Raw genomic sequence first — 20,579 nt, 5'->3', positions numbered from 1 at the left:
GTTTGTCACATAAATTCTGATGAAAAAATGGTCAGCACAAAGAAGGGGATGGCACAGGTGACTACAAACAAAAATTGTACTGCTTCTTTCAGAAACAGGATTCTTGCTCAAAATGACTTGAAATGCCCAAACCATCTGAAATAAAAAAAAAAAATGGCTCATATGCATTGGCAATAGGGAAGCTAGTAGGGAGTATTCAGCATGGCAAGCAGAGAATGCTCTTTAGACAATTTTAGCACTTAAGTATTACACACAGGAATCCCTGTATCTAGTTACAGATTTATATGCTTAAATTGTAATTTCATTTCTGAAAAGCTAAACAAGCTCTGTTTAAAAAATGGAACTCCAGTGTTTCAAGAGGGCCTTGAGAAAGTGTTTAAGATGCGCTTTCTGATTTGTTAGGTGTACCTTATTTATCCCTTTTTCCTTCTTTTTACCTCTTGGATCTCATTCTCACAGACTGTCCTAGAAGGTAGCTCATGGGTAGATCAGTTAAAGAGACATTGGATGAGTATGGGTGGTAGGTATTGGAAAGCTATGGGAGGGGAAGGAGGAAGTTAAGGTAGCCACTCCAAACCATAGGTATTTCTGATTATATTTTCTTCACTATCTGGGAAGAAATCCAGTATCTAAGAGTGTTTAGCGTCAAAAGCAGGTAAAGTAAAATAAATAAATAAAGCTGAAAATAACCCAGAGGAACTGAAAATAGATCTTTGTTTTGCAGGCAGAAATGAGGGCGGGTTTTGTGGATTATTTGATCTGGCTGATTTTCAGCTCCATCTATTTATCTTGTACTTGAAGTGTCCTCAAATCTTAGGACCTGCTCACAGCTTCAGTCTGACTTGTTTACTTCTGCTCTTGCCCTTCCCTGAAGGCAGATAAAAAAAAAAAAATCAAACTTCTCCTTAAAAAAAAAAAAAAAAACACAAAATATGAAAGGGCATACTGCAAAAGCTGCTATGAACAGTTCTCATCCGGTCTATGTTGGCAGAGAAAATGATGCCAGTTGCAATGGTAGGGCAGTTCTCTCTATTTTCTATGTGTTTAAGCATAAGTTTAGTATCTTTTATTTAATCCTTAGTAGCTTAGTACAAAAATATTGCAAGAAAGCTTTGCTATCCTCCTCCTTCATTGAGATGAAAGTGAGGACTGGTTGCTGATAATTCTCTGTGCGGCACTTGTCTTGTTGCTGGTAAACCTCCACAAGGACTGAGCTAAGCAGAGCTGGGCTTCCAGAGGAGAATGTCTTTGTTCCTTTGAGGCTGGTGGTTATAAATGATTTCTCCAGGTTGCCTGCAGCAGGGACTAGCACTGTCTGTGTAGATACCGTACTGTGTGATGGGAGGCAGAGGGTGGGAAGTGGGAAGGATTAAAATGGAAACAGAAAAGGGACCTTATCTCAGAGGTGCATGGGTTAATAGTGGTAGCTATGAGGCAGCAGTAGGAAGAGTACCATAGAGTTGATGTCAAGATATTTCTTACAAAATGAAGCAAAGCTGAGTTTACATTTAAACACTCAAACTAGCTCTATGTTTAAGAGAAGATGATGCATTTTTACAGCTACTTAAAGACCTTGGCCTTCATCACATGTCATGGTCTCTAAGGGACAATGTTGGCAAGATCTGTAACTTTTGATTTTTTTTTTTGGTTTTAAATGTTCTTAGAGGAATGAATTATGATTTATTGCATAGCTTCCTTACGAGCACTGGAAATCACACAATGTAGGGAGTGTACAATTAGTTGTAAGGCAATGTAATGCCTGTGCTTATGCTGGGTTTGCATTCATTCTGGGAACAAAAAGCCAGAGTATCCAAAAGGGGGAAAGCAGCCTCCTGGTTTCTTCTTAAACAGTGCACAGAAATCAGATTTGAGCTGATACGACATAAGAATTGTTGTACACAACGTATTAAGCAAACTGTGTTCCAATTCAGCATCCTTGGGGGATGGGAAAGGTTTTGGAAATGGTATTAAATCTAAGATAAACGGCCATCTTATTTAAAAAGAAGGCTTAGAATACTTGAGATTCAGAATGACTGAAGAACTGGAGATAAAGTAGAATTTATGCATAAATACCTTCGCTGTTTTTTATGAGAACTTACAACTGTTTCCAAGGCTCGGTTATTTAGAATAAGTTAAGGTCACGGTTGGAGCAACCAGCTGCAGAACAGACAGCTGGAAAGTGACCTAGCGATTGTATGAGCATCCTTCCATATGTTTCTGATTTATAATCAGAATTTTTTAAAGCTGAAGACATTACGTTTATTCTTTGCACTTCTGGAAGAGAAACAGACTCCTTGTATCGGTTACTGAGTTTTAAATGAATAAAGCACATCTGAAGCGTGCGCAATTGTAATTGGGAATCGAATCATCACAAATACAAATGATAACTGGAGTAATGCTACTGTCTGCTATTCACTCAGTTCTCCGTACTGAAGATGAGTTCTCTTGAACTTTTATGTATTTATCATCAGTTAAATCCTGAATTAAAAGCCAACCTGCTTCAATTTATTAAAATTGCTTAGAATTGTTTACCAAATGGAGGTGGCTTTTTAATAACAGTATCATTGGTTTAGAGCCATTACCGTATGTCTATGGAGACACTAGAGATGAGGCTCCAAGGCTCACTGGCCTTATAGGCATTTTAGTTTGATGTTCCTGTCATGTGCTCCTTACATTATTCATAACATCTCCTTTATTCTCTGTACTTGTGGTTAATCATCATATTTGTCTGTTTTGTGCACTTGTGCATTTTAATAGAGGAAGGATAGTTAATTTGTTTTTTTTCTGTCAATGTTAAATTTATGACATGAATTACAAGATTAAGTTATTTAACTTTCTTTTGAAGGGCCTAGGTTGTTAGTAATGTAAGTTTGGGACAAAACTTAAAGCATCATGTGATCACTTTGTATATTTGTCAAGTTTTATGACTTCAGGTCTTATATGCATTGATTGGTTAATTCTGAAAAGTTTATACACCTGTAATAGTATTGGAAAATGAATGTGAAATCCTTAAAATCTCTTTTGGTACACAATTTTTTAATTTAAAAAATGATATATATTTTATTTCATATAGGAAATTCCTATGTTTATTGCTTGCAGTGATCGAGTTGGGAAACAAAGAAGGAAATTGGTTCATGTTATAGGAGTGGAAATTGAATATAAGAAGTCAGAAAGCTTGAAATGTAAACCATCTGTTGTCTATAAAGGAGTTTCTGTCCTAATCCATCTAATTTATTATCAGAATACTGAAGTATAAATATCTCACAAAGTAATCTTCGTAAGTATTAAAACCCAACAATCAAGAACAGAAAAAGGAGAAATAAGTTCCTGCTGTTCTGAGACTAAGGGAAGAAATGTGGACAATTAGGTTGAAACTACTTTTACTTTATTTTGCTTTTTTCATTATAACTGTATCTCACAGTATAGACAGTGGAAAAATCTGTTTGTCAGTCATGTAGTTCTGAGAGCTTTGGCTTTGTAATCAAAAGCTTAGTTGTAACTGAAGTAACTGACTGTGTATAATAGTACATATCTTAGATTTCAAGACAATTCCATTCTTGTTTATGTAGATAAGACTTTAAAACACAGTTCTACTGAATAGTTAGTCCAAAGTTGAAAGTAGAATTGGAATTCCATGTTCATCAGTTACTGTATTCCCTGGTCATGTTTCTGCTGGTATTTTAATTAGGGTCAAGGGCACGTTTTTTGAAGTGAATCTTCTGATAAGGCCAAGTCAGTGTATTTTGATTCGTATTGCAGATCTTTTAAAGGTACCTGAACTTGGTCCTTTCTGGACGTGACAAACCAGATGATGTGCATTCTCGGATGTACCTGATGGGTGGTACTGCTAATGCATTTAATTAGTTGCTAGGGTTAGTCTGGAATAAACATCCTCTCCCTCAAACACTGAGGGTGGGTTTTGTGGCCTCATCACAGGTATTTTGTGTATAGATCCACTACTTGTGCTTCACCTTAATTGCTCATGAAGACACAGTTCTAGAGGCCAGATCGGGCTCTGTTTCTGTATTCACTGACCCTTCTGTAAACAAACTAATCAGACTGTTTGATACTTACTTAGTTCTTAGTTTAAGAATCTGTTTTCTTTTGAAAAGGCCTGTATAATATCCTGAAAATAAATAACAGAGCAGGCACCTAGGTAGCTCAAGGAGTCAGAACTCTACAGTGTACTTCATGTCTAGGTGACCGGCAGAATGGAGGCTGGTACAAGAGCCAGTGTTTATGTGGTGCCGCCTGTTATTACTTTCAAGTCTTGCTCCTGAGCAATGGGAGTCAGATCATGAATTTCTAGTTTACATGTAAAATTAGTGTTATCTTTTCCATGGATATCACTTCATATTTAATAATGTTGAATTTTGTTTGCTTTTTTTTTTAGCATCCTAGAAACTGGTGATTCTTCCCTAGTTCTTAGCATTTCGTCATCTCACAGATCAGTCCAGTTAGTTTACTTTCTGCAAGTATATTAAATAGAATAAATCTAGGCACAGGCCTTTTGCAGAACTCCTACCAGTGGACTCTCTCAACAAGAACTGACCATTTATTCTTAAGCTATCTCTTGTATTTTATTTGCTTTAATCTGTGCTAACACCTCTTACTCTGTGACACCTTGGTTTTTCTCAGAACTGCTTCAGAGTTCGATGTAGACTGTTTGTAGGAGTTTTCATGTTCCATATGAATGAGTTTAATGTAATAGTTAAGTCTTTAGAACTATATTATTGGTTTATCTTTTAAACTTCAAGAAAAGTATGCAAATAATTGCTAAAAGTTTGTCTTTAATGCGACTTCAAAAAACAAAGCTAAGCAGACAGTTTCTGATCTTACACGTGTGTGTATATATATAATACACCTACTATGATTGAATAGTGATCTTTTTGAGGCTGAAGAAGTCTTCAAAAAAGTGTCTTAATTTTGACTGTGTGCTCTTCACTTAAAAGCTGAAAGAGATGAAGATCTACAGTTAATATACTGTGTTTATGTTAATAAAACTATAAAAGTTACAGATGCTTATATGTAAATTTGTGGATATAATGTCCATTAAGTTTTTTGAAGAGTATTCAAATATAATGAATAAATTTATGTTCCTATGTGAAGCCAGAGGATTCTTGAGGTTGATAAATGTTGATTTTTTTCTAATGAAGGAAGATGTTTCCAAATGTGTACCATATCTTCATGGTCACTACACACATGAAAGGAAAAGTGTGGGGGCAGAGGAAAGAAAGAAGATTGAGTTAGTTCACATGAGACTCCAAATTGCCTATGATAAAACACATTCTGTAGGTGTAGATTTTTCAAAGAATTTGTTCTTAAGGGCTTGGTTATATTTGTGTGCATATGATGACTTAATTTTAGTTTATAAATACAGACGCATGATTAAGGTGTTTCAGTTTGTTAGCATATTACTATTGTTGCATCAGAAACCAAATATATGCTAAGAAGGGCTTCAAAACGTAACTGATGTTATAAGAAAGATAAAACTTCTTAGAATTCTAGTACAAATTTGCTTATTTTTATATTGCACCTTTTTAGTTTCCCTAAACTAAAAGTATAATATAAATTTGGTAGTGTGATGTATAGCTTATTGCACTTGTGTTCTTCAGTGAAGTGCTGAAAAAATGAAGAATTTAATTAAACCAAAGGGCTATGTTGTCTTACCTTGTGTAAGGTAAGGACTTCAATCTCTTTAGGCATAACAAAAAGTTTTCCATAGCTCAGGCAATATATGTTACTTTTCTTTGGATTACTTGAAGCAATTTTTGCTCAACTTTGAAGCAGGATGTAGCTTACTGGTATTAGTTATGCTGAAGGGTAGTCTAAATTGTTAAAGCCTGGAATGCCACTATCTCTGCCTGCTCTAGCTGATGTGCAATTCTAATTAAAGCGTTACATTTCTAATGCCTTCTAAAATAGACTAAAAAAGTGTAGGTAAAATGTAAGTACTAATGGTTCAGAGTTGTTAATGCACGTCATTAAGACCTTTGAAAAGTCATTCATTGCCTTCACGTCTGATCAACTAAAATCTTTTTGAAAGACTTATGATAGTTGAAGCACAGGTTGAGAAGTAAGTAATACATCTTGGCACAACACTGCACAAGCAATACATTAAGATCTGTAACTCAAAAGTTTATGATTTTCCTTTTCAATTAGATATTGAATGAATCAACATCTGTATTTGAGGAAGATGTGCAAGAATGTGATCTTTTGTGATCATGCTCTTATACATTTTTCTATTGCATGTCTGTTTTCTACTGCTTTCTTACTACTCCCGGTAGTTGAACATCTAGCTGGACAGATTTCTGATGGTGCCCACATTCCTGTTGGGCATGACATCATCTGTGCTATAAACATTTGGCAAGTTGAATCACTTTAGAACATGGAAGGTCAATTTTCTACTGCTTAGGCTGCCAACCTACAAATAAGTTCACCATCAATACTGGTTATATATCATACTGCTACCGAATACTGACATGAGTATTTTTGCTGCTAGTATTATATTTTTTCTGCATCGTTAACGGCATACTTATGTACACTAAAATTCTATCTCTGCTTTATAGAGTATAGCTTAAAGATCCCAAAATATATAACTGTTCTAAAATAAAATGGGCACAAATACTCCACAGGTAAGGAAAAATTTCTACGTGTACTCATTAACAATGATTATTTCACCAAAAGTGAGGATAAAAATAATTGTTTTCTGCTTCGTGCTCTTCTTCAGTTTCTTGATCATGTATTTCATGATCATCTTCTATTTCATCATATTCTTCTGGTGTTAAAAGTCGTCGAAACACCGGTGCTCTGATTTGTGTTGACTTGTTGGCATTACTGTTTTGTTCACCATAGTAAATAGTTCTTATGTGTGGGAAGCAAAAGAAGGCGTATGTGCTTATTGGAGTTGTTAGCTTATTTTGGTCCACCCGTATATAGGTTAACTGGTTGATGTTCATCAGATCAATAGATGGACACATCAAAGTAACATTTATCACTGTAAGAGAGAAAAATATTAATTAAAATACAGAAAAGAAGTTATATTTAAGAATTATTTCATAATAGAAACAAATTTTGGAATTTACAATGGAAATATTTTTGTGATGCATAATATTAGTAGCCTTTCCTCTGTTCTAAATCAGTTTCATAAATGACAGTTATAACCGTTCTAAAATTTGCAAAATATAAGGTTGTGGGGTAAAATGTGTATATATACATGTGGCTGCAACTACAACCTTAATCACTCTTTTATATGAATTGAATATTTTTCAATTCTTCATGTGATTTTTATCAATTGTTTCATCAGAAGAAAGTTTCGAAGTGATTTTAGCTGTTATATGAAAAAAGTTGCGGAATATTTACAAAACATCCACTTGGAAATTATGGGGAAGTAGAGAAATAAAATCCTTTCTATTTTACCTTTGTTGCTTCTCAGCTAACTAAGCATATGTTTACATTCCATCTTGAAGAAGATGGAATGGTACCTTTCCTGTGCTGTAAGTTGAAAGCTACATAGCACTTATCCTTGAGAGAGATGTGTATGAACTTTGGGTCGATGCTGCATTAACTGGTTAGTTCAGAGCATTAATATCTCAATCTCATACATCTGCAAAGAGGGATATCATAATACTTCTTGAACAACATGCAAATTTGGATGACTCCTGGATTCTAAGCTTGGATTCCACACAACCTGTCAGCTGTTAGGTGTCAGATCTTCATAATCAGTGAAAAAATAAGCATCTACATTTTTCTGCTTTTCAAGAGTTAAGAGCTATCAACATACTTTCAATGTCATTGTCTTCAATATACAAATGCTGCAGACTTCTTGGAATATAGAATACTTGTTTCAGTTTGTTATGTCCAAGGTTAAGTTCTATCAGGTTTGGTAGACTAATAAAGGTGTTGCGTGGAATGTTCTGCAGGTTATTGTGAGACATTCTTAGAGCAATGATTTTGGGGAGTTTGCTGAAATAGTTTTCCGGAATATAAGAAATTGAGTTATTTTCAAGGGAGAGATACATAAGTGATGACGGCAGGTTGGGAGGCATAGTCTGTAATTTGTTGTTGCATAAGTTCAGCTGCATTAAGTTGTTCATGGCTGAAAAGGGATTTCCTTTGAGTACTGAATCGTCAAGAAAATTACTGCAAAGGTCAAGCATGGTTATGTTTGCTAATCCATCCAGTGCAATTCCAGGTAACTTAGAAATCTTATTGAAACCAAGGAGGAGTCTCTCCAGAGAGCTGGGAAGTGGGAATGGAAATTCATCTAATTCATTATGATGTAAATGAAGCTGCACTAAGTTTGACAATTTGGCAAAAACACCATGATCAATCATATGAAATTTAATTTTGTTGTAGCTCAGATTAATTTCTCTTAAAATGGTAACATTAGTGAATGGTCCTGCAGGTACAGCTTCAATATCATTGTTTTGCAGATAGAGTTGTTGGACGTGAGCAGGGATGTTTGGTATTGTTTTAAGCTTACGATGGTCACAGTACATAGACAGTGGAAATTCTGGTGGACAAAAGCATTCTCTGGCACACTCAACTGGAAAAGGAAAGTGAGGAACTTCAGCTTGTGCGCTTGGATTAGAGTTAGAATAGTATGGTTGTTGATGATCTGGCTCATCATATTCGTCCCCAAAATCGTAGTCTTCATATTGGCAAAATACAGTAGTGGTCCAGAGGAGGTAAAGGATTGATAGCTGGCTCAGAATCCCCATATTTAAATATGTACTTTTACCCTGTTGATGAGAAAGAAAATAAGTTTACCAGGTAGTCGTAAATTAAATCACATATAAATCTCTAAGTTTTAAGAAGCAATATAAAACTTTTGGAAATAAGCAGAATAACCCATTTTCTTGGAAGCCCTGTCAATGATACTACTAGTGAGAACATTTTCTAGTTTAGACCTTCCAAGAAACAGCCGTAAGCAACTATACTGGCCTTGAAGTAAACTGAACATTTCCTGTCTGAGTTCTGGTTATGAAAAGCTTTCTACCTGTCCTGTTCCTGACACTGCAGTGTACCGTAATATCTGGGAGAAGTAGCAGGAAAATCAATGTCTTCATTCCTTTCTCACCTTAATGTGTTACAGACAAGATGCAAAAGAACTGCATATATGAAATCATGTGCAATCTGGTTATTAGACATTATAGTTGCTGCATTTTTTCCAGTATAAATACCAGCCTTACGGATCGATTTTGTGTGGGTACAGATGGAAAGATGGAATTCTTGTCAAATGCTTCTTCCTCAGACTTTTGGGAGCACGTGTAGCCTTTTAAACTCTTGGAAAATGAAAATTATTTTAAAAAATACCGGTTACTCTCACTGTGGACTTGCACAGCACTGATGCATGTGGTCAATATCAAAGAATTATAGAAGTATTGTTTGGAAGAGCCTTTGGAGACCGTGCAGTCCAGTCTGCTGCTTGAAACCTGTGAATATCTAACAGTACATTATGTCAGCCTAGATTTTGTCTGGGTGAGATGTGAAAAACTTCAAGCCAGCATCTCCCTATATAACCTGAGATGGTGCTGTACTACTTTCCTTGTGAAGAAATTTAGTAGTCTTATGGGACCACAAAGACATGCTTGTGTCTGTTGTCCTTGCTACAAACAAGTTATTTTTGTCAACAATAAAACATCTATTCTCACCTACAGTAGAATTCCTGTGTTTCAGTAATTGTAAGTCCTTTATAGATGTGAACTAATTTACCCTCATAATATCATTTTGAGGTGAAAGAATGATATTGTGAAAGATGATTACTTGCAAACAATTTTTCCTGTCGAATTTCAGGTGCTCGATGCCAGACTAACATTTTAGAGTACTCTGTGCAGTCAGAGGAACCCTGTTATTTGGCAGAGTTGGTGTTGTGAATCGTGCTAAACCGTACAAGTTAGTCAGTAGCTGAGTCAAAATGTAACACTGATCAAAGCACAGATACCATTGGAAACGCTGAGATTCACTCAGTATAGTGTGAGAACCATAATGCAGAGAAAAGGAAATAATCTCAGTTTTCTTATAGTGCTATTCATGTTTCTTAATCATAAAACTTTTTCGATGTTCTTCGTAGTTTATCTTCTTTTACCAGGCACAATCGAAGAGTAACAAAGGAGATGAGACGTAGAAACACTAATTTCGTGTGCCTCGTATTGCTGACTGATTCCCATTGCGTGACATATTCTATGACTTTAAGGAGAAAGGGAGTCCTAAGCAAAGCAGTAACAAAACCATGCAATTGAATGCATTCTCATAATCTTCCTGCATTCCGTGCGTAAGGTGTGCAGTGGTGGTTGGTTGATATGGAATTGTCTAACCCAAATTTGACTTTTATCATTTGTATTGGAACACTTGTTTAAAGAATTTTCAGTAATTCATCAAATATTTAAAAATAGGGTTGAGTGGAGTCAGTTGATCAGAACCACACTATGCGTAGGTCCTCAGCAAAGCCCAAGTCTCCATATCTCTACAGTATTGTCAGACATTTGAGCTAATGTAATTAAATAGCTGCAATATCTCCACGAAGGCCAGTCTGCCACTACCTGCATTATATTATTGCACTATAAATACAAACTTAGTGGACAGTTGCTGAGTTAAGGAAGCAATAATGTTCTTCAAGTGGAATTAATTGCTTTTGAGGTTTCAGGTGGTATATATTGGAAGAATAGCTTTTTTACCGTATTTCTAACTCGAAGTCAGAGCTCCTGGTGTCTGCCCATAGAAATCCCATCTCTGCTGTGACTTGATTTTGTTTTCTGGAACAGATTCTGACAAAATCTGTTTCTCAACATTACTTCATGTTCTGATTATCTCTCTTCTTGTTCCTAGTTCTGCCCAGAACTTCAGCTTCAGCTTCTGGTTCTAGCCTCTCAGCATTTCTGCTTCTCACAGATTTTGTGATTAATTGTTTTTTCTATTCATAGTGCATTAGAAACCAGGAGAAGCGACTGCTAAATTCCATGCAGGTTGAGGATAAAGCTTACTTAGACCTTTGCACAATGCAAGGGAAGAACTATAATCACCGCAGACGGAATGATGGTACATAACAGGCTTTACAGGGTGGGATGAGCTTGTATTTTGAGGGCTGCTTATACCTTAGCTGAAGCTGAGTGCGTATTTGGTAGGATGGCTGCTGTCCTTAAACTTGCAGCTCATGTCTCAAAGCACTGAGATATACGGATGCCCCTTCATGAAATATTTTGAAGAACCTATTATCTTGACAACAGGGAATGATGTCAGCTGATGCTTGGTAATGAGGGGAGCAAATCAGATGCACGCAATATGAGAACTGCATACTTAGAAAGTTGAATTAAAATAGAAAATCATACAAGCACGATTCTCTGCATCTGTTAAAAAAAGAAAAAAAAACCCCAAAACTAAGAGCTTAGTAACAGCATTGTAAACAGTGTACCAGCTGAAATTAAGTACTTAAGATGCATGAGTTACTCCTCACTGCAAAGATAACACAACTGGTTCTTTTTATTCCTGCTTGCCAATAAATGTTACTCCTCAGAAGTCTGGGAAGCTCAAGTTGTAGAGGGGAGCAGCTTAGTGTGCTGATGAAATCATCTGAGCAATAGCCTAACACAGCTGGAGGAACAAAAGATGTCTCTAAGCCATATTTTGTGGTGAGGAGCCTTGTGGGAAGGCAAAGCAAAATAATAGCCTTGGTCCCTCTTCTGATTTGCCAGCCAAAAAAAAAAAGTGTTGTGCCACATCATCAGCTATTGTTGATGCAGTGTCACAAATCTGCAAAGAGATTCATTCTTTTGTTAAAATCGCTTCAAAAAACTTTGAAGTACTTTTTTAGTGTGCTATTGGTTCACTTAAAAAAAAAAAAAAACAACTTGCAAGTGTAAGGCTTCGAAAATATTTTAGAGGTCATGAGTTCATTTTGTGGTTTCAGTTACATGCATTCTGTTATCCAAAGGGTTTGTTCTCTGGAGGGGGGAGGAGGTTAAGAAACAGTAGAAAAAAAAAAAAAAAAAAAAAAGCAACAACCAACTGGCCAACAACCCTAACGTTGTAAAAACTGAGGGAAAACATGTGCTATAGAAAGGGTCCTGATGAGTGTCTTCAAATATACGCTGGTTTTTTTTTCACTTCACTATCTGTATTTCCTGCTTGTTTCCTGCAGAACACTCAGGCTACATGGTGGTTTTCATATGTAGTGTTTTAAAACTTACAGTGAGTTTCCAGCATGTTTGTGGCAGCTTGGGTACAAAGAACATGAGCTTTTGTATGAAATGGACGAGTATGATAGGAGATATAAACCAGTTTTTGGAATGAATGGATATATTTTTCCTAGTTTTACAAGGGGATTAAACAAACATGATGTTGTCTTATTCTGCTGGTTTATAGCACCTAAGAAATATATGCAAAACTGGAGAAGAGGGGCGAATTTATTGATGGAGCAGAGATGCTGTTCTGGATTAGTTATGTGACTCATCAGAAAATTGTAGGGAAGCGTTTTATTATACTTTTGGTAACAGAATTGCATTATTTCCAAACCTATTGACAAGGAAAATTCTTTGCTGAGAAAAGAAAATAATGTGATAGTAAATTTTATTTTGGCTTTGAGCCTCCTGAGGTTGATGATGTATTTGACCTTTTAAAGCTTTTTTTCTGTAGCATTGTGGACTGGGACGTTATTAAGGAACCAAAATCATGCATGGTTTTAACATTTGTAATATAAACAAAAGCATCAGAAGTCATGAGCAACAGTAATGTGGTAGGGACAGACAACATGGAATTAAAATTACAGCGATCATCTATTTATATATAGAATACAGAATTGCAAAGGAGAGGTTGAAAGAGCAAAATTAAACCTAGATAGTGCCTTATGAACTGTACAGTAAGAAGTTAAATAACTACCATGGTATAATTAAACCTAAGTAATACCAAACAAGTTGCTGATTTTTTTTTTTAAAGTAATTAGAATATATTCATAATAACCAGAAAAAGACACTTGAATTTATAACACCAGCTAGTGAAGTGTTACTGACTGCTACAAAATTTGTTGTTTTTACATTGATTTGCTTTTTGAAGTGGAAGTCAAAGAGTATATGTACAGCTTTGGAAGATCTATTATATAAACAGTTCAAAGTAAAGCATATGCAAGAATTAAAGCTAATAGAATTTGACCAAAATAAAATTTAAATTTCATACCTGATGGTTTTCTATAGTTTTCAACTTATGATTGTGTCCTGAATCCTCGTTAGTTATTAAAGACTTGAAATCCCATTATGCATTTAAAAGTCCGTGATGACAGAGTAAAAGAGCCTGTCCATCTGAGAACTGTAGCAGAGCTCTTCCTTTACAGCATATATAGCTGCAGAAGATGATGCAGGGCCAGCCGTGGTACATATTAAGACTCACTTCTTTTTTTGTTGCATGAGCTGTCTTGAATGTAAACAAGTCCACTTTGTCATCTTGGTCAAATCTGTGTGGTTGGATCGTCTTCTAGCTTTGGTTTGAATTGCGGTAGGAATTTCCTTACAAGGAGGATAATGAGAGGATTAAATTTAACATCATACTCATAAGACAACTTGTTTCAAAGGCTATGGCAAATCTTTTAAGTAAGGTCACTTGAATGAACTCGTTTTAATAATGTCTGAAGTTTTACCGTCGTTATTAACTCATTCAACTAATGAGAATTGTTAGTGTTTTCAGCTTTGGTTCTGAACTGAAGGCGTAAGAGAGAAGGCTGTTATAATATTTAGTGATTTTAGGTTTGCTTAGCTTGTTGAATAAGCATGAACTTAAGAACTATCTATTTGAAGTATCAAAGTGCTAGGCAAAATATTTCCAGTGTGATTCATGAATGGGACTGATCCTCATGTAAGAAGGAAAACATTATACTGCTTAGCTTTCTTTCCTATATACAGCATTTTACTTTAAAGGGCTTTGGTTGGGATTTCTTTGGGCTTTATTTTTTTCCCCTCTGCATTTTTTTCTCCTCCAAAAAGCATAGTACCCCATATGAAGCCTAGAGAAAGCCAAAAATATCTGCACGTTGTTCACAGAGGCTCAGAGGAAGTCCAGTAGCACTGACTTATGCAGCTTAGTGTCACTGAGAACTCTCTGGAATGGTGGACTTGCTGGAACCTGAACGTTCTTCAGCCCAGCTCTGGTCCCGCTGTCAGACTTCAGAAGAAAAGCCTCAAGCTCAGAAGTCCAAAATCTTTAGCTGGCGATTTGAAGGAAATCTGTGTAGATGAGAATTGATGATGTTGATTTGTTGCTTTCAGTGTCTGTACAGAAGAAAAGAGGATACATGATTAAATATAATGAGAAAATTTGAATGCTGTAATTTGGTTCTCTGTAAAGCCTGTGGGTTTCTGAAGAAAGAAACAACCTCAGGCATGAATTATCCACTTTGGGCTGCGCTTCAAAGTCAGATTGTAGGCACAGAAAGAAAATGCAGATATAAAACTCTTTGCATCTTAATTCCTAGGTCTTAACTCGTTATCCACAAGTGCTGTCAGCAGACCACTAGTAGCCTGTGTGACTGCTGTATGTGATCTGCAAAGGCACTTCTTGTTTGTGTTTGCTCTCAACAATAGTAACAGATGGTCGGATTGTTGCAGAGCCTGTCTATCCTCTGTCAGAGCTGGCTGGAAAATGTGGGTACTGAAGCAGAGCTCTCAGATAATTAGAAAATCAGATACTGAATTGCTCCATCTTGCAGGGCCTTCAGCCCAGCCAGAGCCTACCCAGAGTATCAGGCAATAACAGCTCTTAAAGACTTCATGCTGTTTGGTGGAAAGTCATCCTCTGAGCATGTCCCTGTGCAAATATGCATTTTTAAAGGTTGCAGAAAAGGGGGGGTGGGGGTCATTGAATCATGTAAGCAATCTTGCAGAGCTGAGATGATACTCAATTTACTGAAAGGAGGACAGCTGTTCAATATGTGGGGCCATGGTTGCCACTGACATGACCCTACTGTGTGATCTCTACCTATTTCTCATTTTGTAGGTGATGTTACATGACGAAAGCTCTGCAGCTCTTGTCTTATGCAGTCTGATTTACACATACTGTTGTGCTTTCTAGGAGCTACTATGAAGGATGTGTTGAGCCAGTAAGAACAGTTTGATGTAGAAAAAATAGAACTCAAAAATAATTCTTAAGGTTTACTAGACTGTAGATATTGCATATATTGACTCTTGCAATCTGTTGCAGGAAGAGCATGTGTTACTTTGGTAGGTGGATTTTCTTTTCAATAGCAGGGGCATTGAATTAGTCCTCATATGAAGTTTCTATTGCTACAATAGCAAGAAGTCAAACAATCAATGCAGATCATAAAGAGTTTAAAATATTCCTTCCTACCCCCAGACAGGTCAACACTTCCTCCCAAGTTGGTATCATCTGCAAACTTACTGAGGGTGCACTCAATCCCCTCACCCAGGTCGATCAATAAAGATACTAAGCAGAAGTCAGATTTTCACTTTTTTCCTGTTACCTTAATTTATATCAATCTTTTTTATTAGGTTTTGTTCGTTTGTAGCTACAGGTTTAATACATTTTTGTAAGGTACCTGAAATGCACCTGCAACTTCAGGTTGTTCCCATGGTTGTCTTCTATCTGCAAATCATATGTACACAGCTCTCAAAAACCAGCTTTTTTACGGAGAGACTTTATGACAAAGATAAGGGGTAGTTTTCAAGATTATCTGCCGAGGAATTCCTGGATGATCATACATAAGAAAATGCTCTGCACTATCAGCAATTTCCTTAATGTACATATCATGAAAGATGCTTCCCCTTTACTGTTATTTTGAGTTTATTCAATGACAGTCATTATTTTTTTTTTTACAGTGACTGTTGAGTAAATCTACTTGTGTAGCACAAGAACTTGTAGTGCTAGTGTATGAGTATGCCATGACAGAACAGAATCTTGCATTGGATAAAACTCAATATACCTAGACCTGTATCCAGATTTCAATAGTGGTTGACAGAAAAGCTGCAGGAAAGAATATAAGAATGTGAGAAGTAATGAGTTATGTTTCTGCAGTACGTTTTCTCTGCAGCCAGAAACTGTGACTTGGAAACTTCCATAGAAACACTGAGTATTATTACATGTTGTCATTCATCTGTGCGTGTCCCTGGCATCTTCTCTTATAAGGAAAAATATAATCTCTGTACTCTTCCTTCCAACCAGTTAATGCTCTGTTTTTCTGGATTTTCTTTATTTAACTCTGTTCTAAGGAAGATACTTTTCCATACAGCTATATTCTACCAGGCATGAAAGTACATTTGTCACTTTATTTATGGCAAGTAATCAACCTGAAGTGTTATTCTACTTTGCCTGAGTAATTTGTGAGAAACAGCCTCTTCTTGGCAGAGCTGGGGCAGTGTCTCGTGGTTGCTTTGTCCCATCACTCTGTGGTAGGAAGTCTTCCATTTCTATCATTAGCTGTTCTGAGATTATTGAAAGGACTTCTGGCTAATTCTGGTGAAGACTTAAATACAGTTCACACGTTCTTACAGTCAGCTGCTTGAAAAAAAACAACTTATTTCTTTATCTGTTCCAAACAAATACTCATGGTAGCCACCATTTCATTAGGGAGGATGAGGTGATTTAGGCATTAGTTACAGATCTTCCATGGAAATCAAGTAAGCGTTCTTGTCACTGTTATACTTCCAGCACCCGACTGTTAGCTTTCCCTATTGCTTTTCAGGAACAGCTACAATAGATGAAAATATTTGTAGCCAAAATAGAAATATTCATAATGCTTTTTGTCTTAATAAATGTTAGCTGAGTTTTAGTCTGTCGGTGGCATGAAGCCAGTGCTTTGATTGAGGGATTAGATTGAACTTCATCAAAATTGAGCCTATGGAGTCTTAATATTCTATAACTCTGTAAGACAGCTGTCTAAAACTCCCATCACAGGTTTGCCAAGCACTGGGCTTATTGTTGAAACTTATAAATCTGTATGCTGTGAAAGCAATCACAGAGAGATGAGTTGTCTAATTGTTTAGAACTGCCAGTGGGTGAACTAGATAATGGACTGGCCCCCTTTAGAATGTGTAAGTGGAAGGGGACTCTTTGGAAAGACAGAAAGATTATTTTATGAAGCAATTGCACTTCTAACAGATGTATTTTCCATAATCACATATTCTCATCTTCTCAGGTTCCTATGCACTCTGCCTTTGGGAGGGAACTGTTAACATGAGAAATATGTGTTACCCTTTCTGTTCTCAGCACAAAGCACAAGAAGCAGCAATACACATCTATAATGTACAGCTACTACTACAGCAAAACATTCCTCGTAACAGGAGTAATGAAATATTTCCTTATGTATGTGTGCTTCGGAGGAATGTGCGTGTGGAAAACATCTAAACGATTTTTAAGTAGTGTGGTAAGAAACTTTTTTTTTAATATGCAGTGTTTTAATTACTTTATCTTAAATAATCATACAAGGTTTTAATAAGGAATAATGAGTTTTTTCCTTCCCTCCTTTGGGTATAAGCAGTAAGAAGAGTGCAGGATGCTGAAGACTTTCAAAATCAGGCTTGGTTTCTACTTTTCTGAAATGTTATGATTTTTGACTTGGAATTCATTCTGAATGCACTTTATTGAGCTTTGAACAGGAATACTGGTTGTTCCAGGAAGACATCATCAAGAATTATTTTGCAGTAGAAGCAAAATCCACAGTAACTACAGAACCAATTGCATTATTTCCTACAGATTTAACCTTGACAGATGTTTCAAGGAAAAGAGAGAGTGGCCTATTAACCTTCTACCAGCTTACTCTGCTTTATATTCTGAAAAGTTTATTGCTCTAAAGCTTATGTGAATGCTCGTAGTTAACCTGGATGGTTATATGATGAATAAGGAATCTCTTACCATGTTTAAGAAAATACTTTATGGAATCTGGTTGTGGTAGTGGTTGATGGAGGTTGGAAGCATGTTTCCTTCTGCATGGCATCACAATAGATTTTGTCTTCAGAGTGTGCCAGTCCTACAGGCCCCTATGTAGAAATATAGTTGTCAAGTGTAACGTAAAGCTATTAACCTTACCAGTAGAGGTAGATGTCTGCATGCAATGTAGCTTCTATAAGGATTCTAAGTCTTTCATGTCAGTATATTTGGTATTATGAGAAGATTCTGCTGGTTCTTCTTAAAGGATGGTGTTATGCATTCGGTGAGTTTGAGGGCAGAGTATTACACTCTACTGGCATGCACTTAAGACTTCTGTATTTCTGAACGTTGTTTGTCTTTCCTTTTCTATGTTGTCTTAAACAGAAACAAGTTCCTTGCAAAATCAAATTTAGTATATGAGGTAATAAAAATGTTTGAAAGCATAATTTATAGCAGGTTAACATCTAAATGGAAAGTATTAACGTAAAATATAAATGGAAATTGTTATTGGAAAATAGAAGCGATTTTGTGGGAGTACGGATTTTTGGCTATGAAACTTTTCACTTGGAGCAAGTAATAACACTGCATTACAGCATTTCTGCTGGAGAAGTGAGCAGACATTGCTTGCATTATTCTTGCAGAATAGTTGATTATTGTACTGCTTCTTGAATCTGAGCATCTCTTGGTCAAGTTAATACATAAATGATTTCTTCAATTCTTCATGCCGAAAAGTTAGTCCTGTTACTGACCCAGGAGTTCCTTGTTTCATCCTGTAGAATAGAAAGATAAGGTTTGAACAGAGCTGTAAGAAAAAAAGCTAGTGTGATATCTGAATGCTCTTGGTGGCCCTAAGCAGGATACAAATTAGGGCAGAACAGTATATTTCATAACGGCAGGCCACTTTCCTTTTCCACAAGGAAGAAAGAAGGGAGTTAAGATATTCTTGAAGAGTATTTCTGGAAGGGAAATGTTTACTTTGGTCTTTATATCTAAAAAGCACTTGTAACATGAAAATAACACAAGCTGAATAGTTGAGAGGCCAGCTCTTGCTTGTGCTGGTCACTTGCTCTCTCTGCACCTCAGGGAATTTTATATCCTTTGGCAAGCAGTCAATTAGAGATTTCTTTTCCTTCTGTCTTCAGAAAATGAGGGAATGTAATGATTTAACAGGTACTCCAAGCGTACCTGTGAAGAGAACTTATTCATTTCAGCATTTCTCCCCTTGACACCATACTTTGTGAAGGTGCTGAGTAATAAATGCATAATGAATCTGGCTTATGGGACGTATTGCGCAAGCTGCATAGGTGATCTGTATATATGCAGCTAGCCTTACACGTCCTGGCTTGTTAGCTGTACACCTCATGCACAGGGATGTTATAGAAAGACTTTGCTGTGTGCAAATGTGTGTGATTCTTATCAAAACTGTATCCACAATACAGTTCTTCCAGGAATATCATCTTAAAATTTTTCCTGAATATGATTTTAAGACAGAAAAAGGATGTGGATAGAAAAACCAGGTTGTATGCTATTCCTTCTTCAGTCATTGCAGCGTAATGGTTAAATCCAGTATTGCATTGTTGAGTAGAACTGCTCATATTTTATGTGAAGAGCTGCAAGAAGTCTGTCTGCTGGCAGCGTATTCTGTTGAGCTAAGTCTCTGATGGCCAAGGGAAGCTTTCAGACACATCCTCACTTCTTATTTCAAAGTATTGATTTCTTTTGGAAATCACTGAAATAGCAGAAAGCCTTTCTGTTTGTTTTGTGCCTTGCGCTGTCTTCCATTTCAGGTGATCCACTGAGTATGCACAGTAATTCTTATGCGTATCTCACCAGATAATTTTGGACACTGGTATGTGATACGTGGCATCTGGAGTTTGAGTCAGATTTTCATTTACTCCAGGGCTTTTCCGCATGTTTTCTATTAGCAGCTTTGTTCTCAAACCTCCAGTCCTCCCAGAACGAAGGAAAAAAATGAGACAATCTTCAGTTTTCAACATACAAAAGGAGGGGAAAAAAAAACCTCCAAAACACAGGCTTCAGATTCTGACTTTATCATTATATTTGCATTAAATTAAAATAGAATGGAAAACATTAATGTTTCTTTTCCTGCTGTGGTGGGTGTTTGTTTTTCTGGATCAGCAGTGCAGTAGTTTAACCAGAAATTTTCTCTTGAGGCTGCAAAGCAACGAGCAGTGATGAATGGGGATATTCTTAATATTTTCATTTGATTTTTCATCTTTTCCGTGGACTTTGTTGAAAATGAATGCTTGTTACTAATTTTCTACTTCTTACTAATTTGTCATTTAAGAAAATATGAGTGAAGTAGTTTTTGTTTTTTTCTAATCAGGGCGACGTAGGAAAATATCTGTAAACTCTGAGGAATGGGGAACAAATTGACATAACTCAGACTTGTTAAGTTGAAACGCCTTGGATTTGTTCAGCTTTACTGGGCAATTTTTTAATGAAAATTTTAAGTTGCTTCAATTGATTCCACTGAGGCAATCCAACTACTTACAGCGTTTTTAATAGTAAATATCAAAATATTAGCTAGAATCTTAGGCTTTGAGTGATTTCACTACCTAGGTTTAACTTAAACTTGTGAAGAGGTGCTGTAATGTTAGTAAATGGCCAACTGCAATTGAACAGGTATGGTACGTAGCTTAATGCTGGTAATTGCAGAGAGACAGCTGAACCTGCTTCTTAGAACACACGTA

At 36.4% G+C, this 20,579-nt stretch overlaps 2 protein-coding genes across 10 annotated transcripts in view; one reads left to right on the top strand and one right to left on the bottom strand.

Annotated features, from left to right (window-relative positions):
• Nucleotides 1–20,579, top strand: part of CENPP (centromere protein P) — a 118,884-nt gene that overhangs the window by 29,756 nt on the left and 68,549 nt on the right. The gene's annotated exons all lie outside the window — the stretch shown is intronic.
• OMD (osteomodulin) lies at nucleotides 6,657–13,378 on the bottom strand. The gene is made up of 3 exons (XM_004944504.5): nucleotides 13,171–13,378; nucleotides 7,784–8,744; nucleotides 6,657–6,997 (listed from the first exon to the last, which is right to left on the bottom strand). Exons 2-3 carry the CDS (start codon nucleotides 8,721–8,723, stop codon nucleotides 6,678–6,680), a joined length of 1,260 nt encoding a protein of 419 aa, XP_004944561.2. The 5' UTR covers nucleotides 8,724–8,744; nucleotides 13,171–13,378; the 3' UTR covers nucleotides 6,657–6,677.

This window comes from Gallus gallus, chromosome 12 (genome assembly GCF_016699485.2).
Source record: "Gallus gallus isolate bGalGal1 chromosome 12, bGalGal1.mat.broiler.GRCg7b, whole genome shotgun sequence".
Taxonomy (NCBI): Eukaryota; Metazoa; Chordata; class Aves; order Galliformes; family Phasianidae; genus Gallus; species Gallus gallus.
The sequence above is the reverse complement of the archived record's forward strand: the minus strand, read 5'-3'. Positions and strand labels throughout refer to the sequence as shown.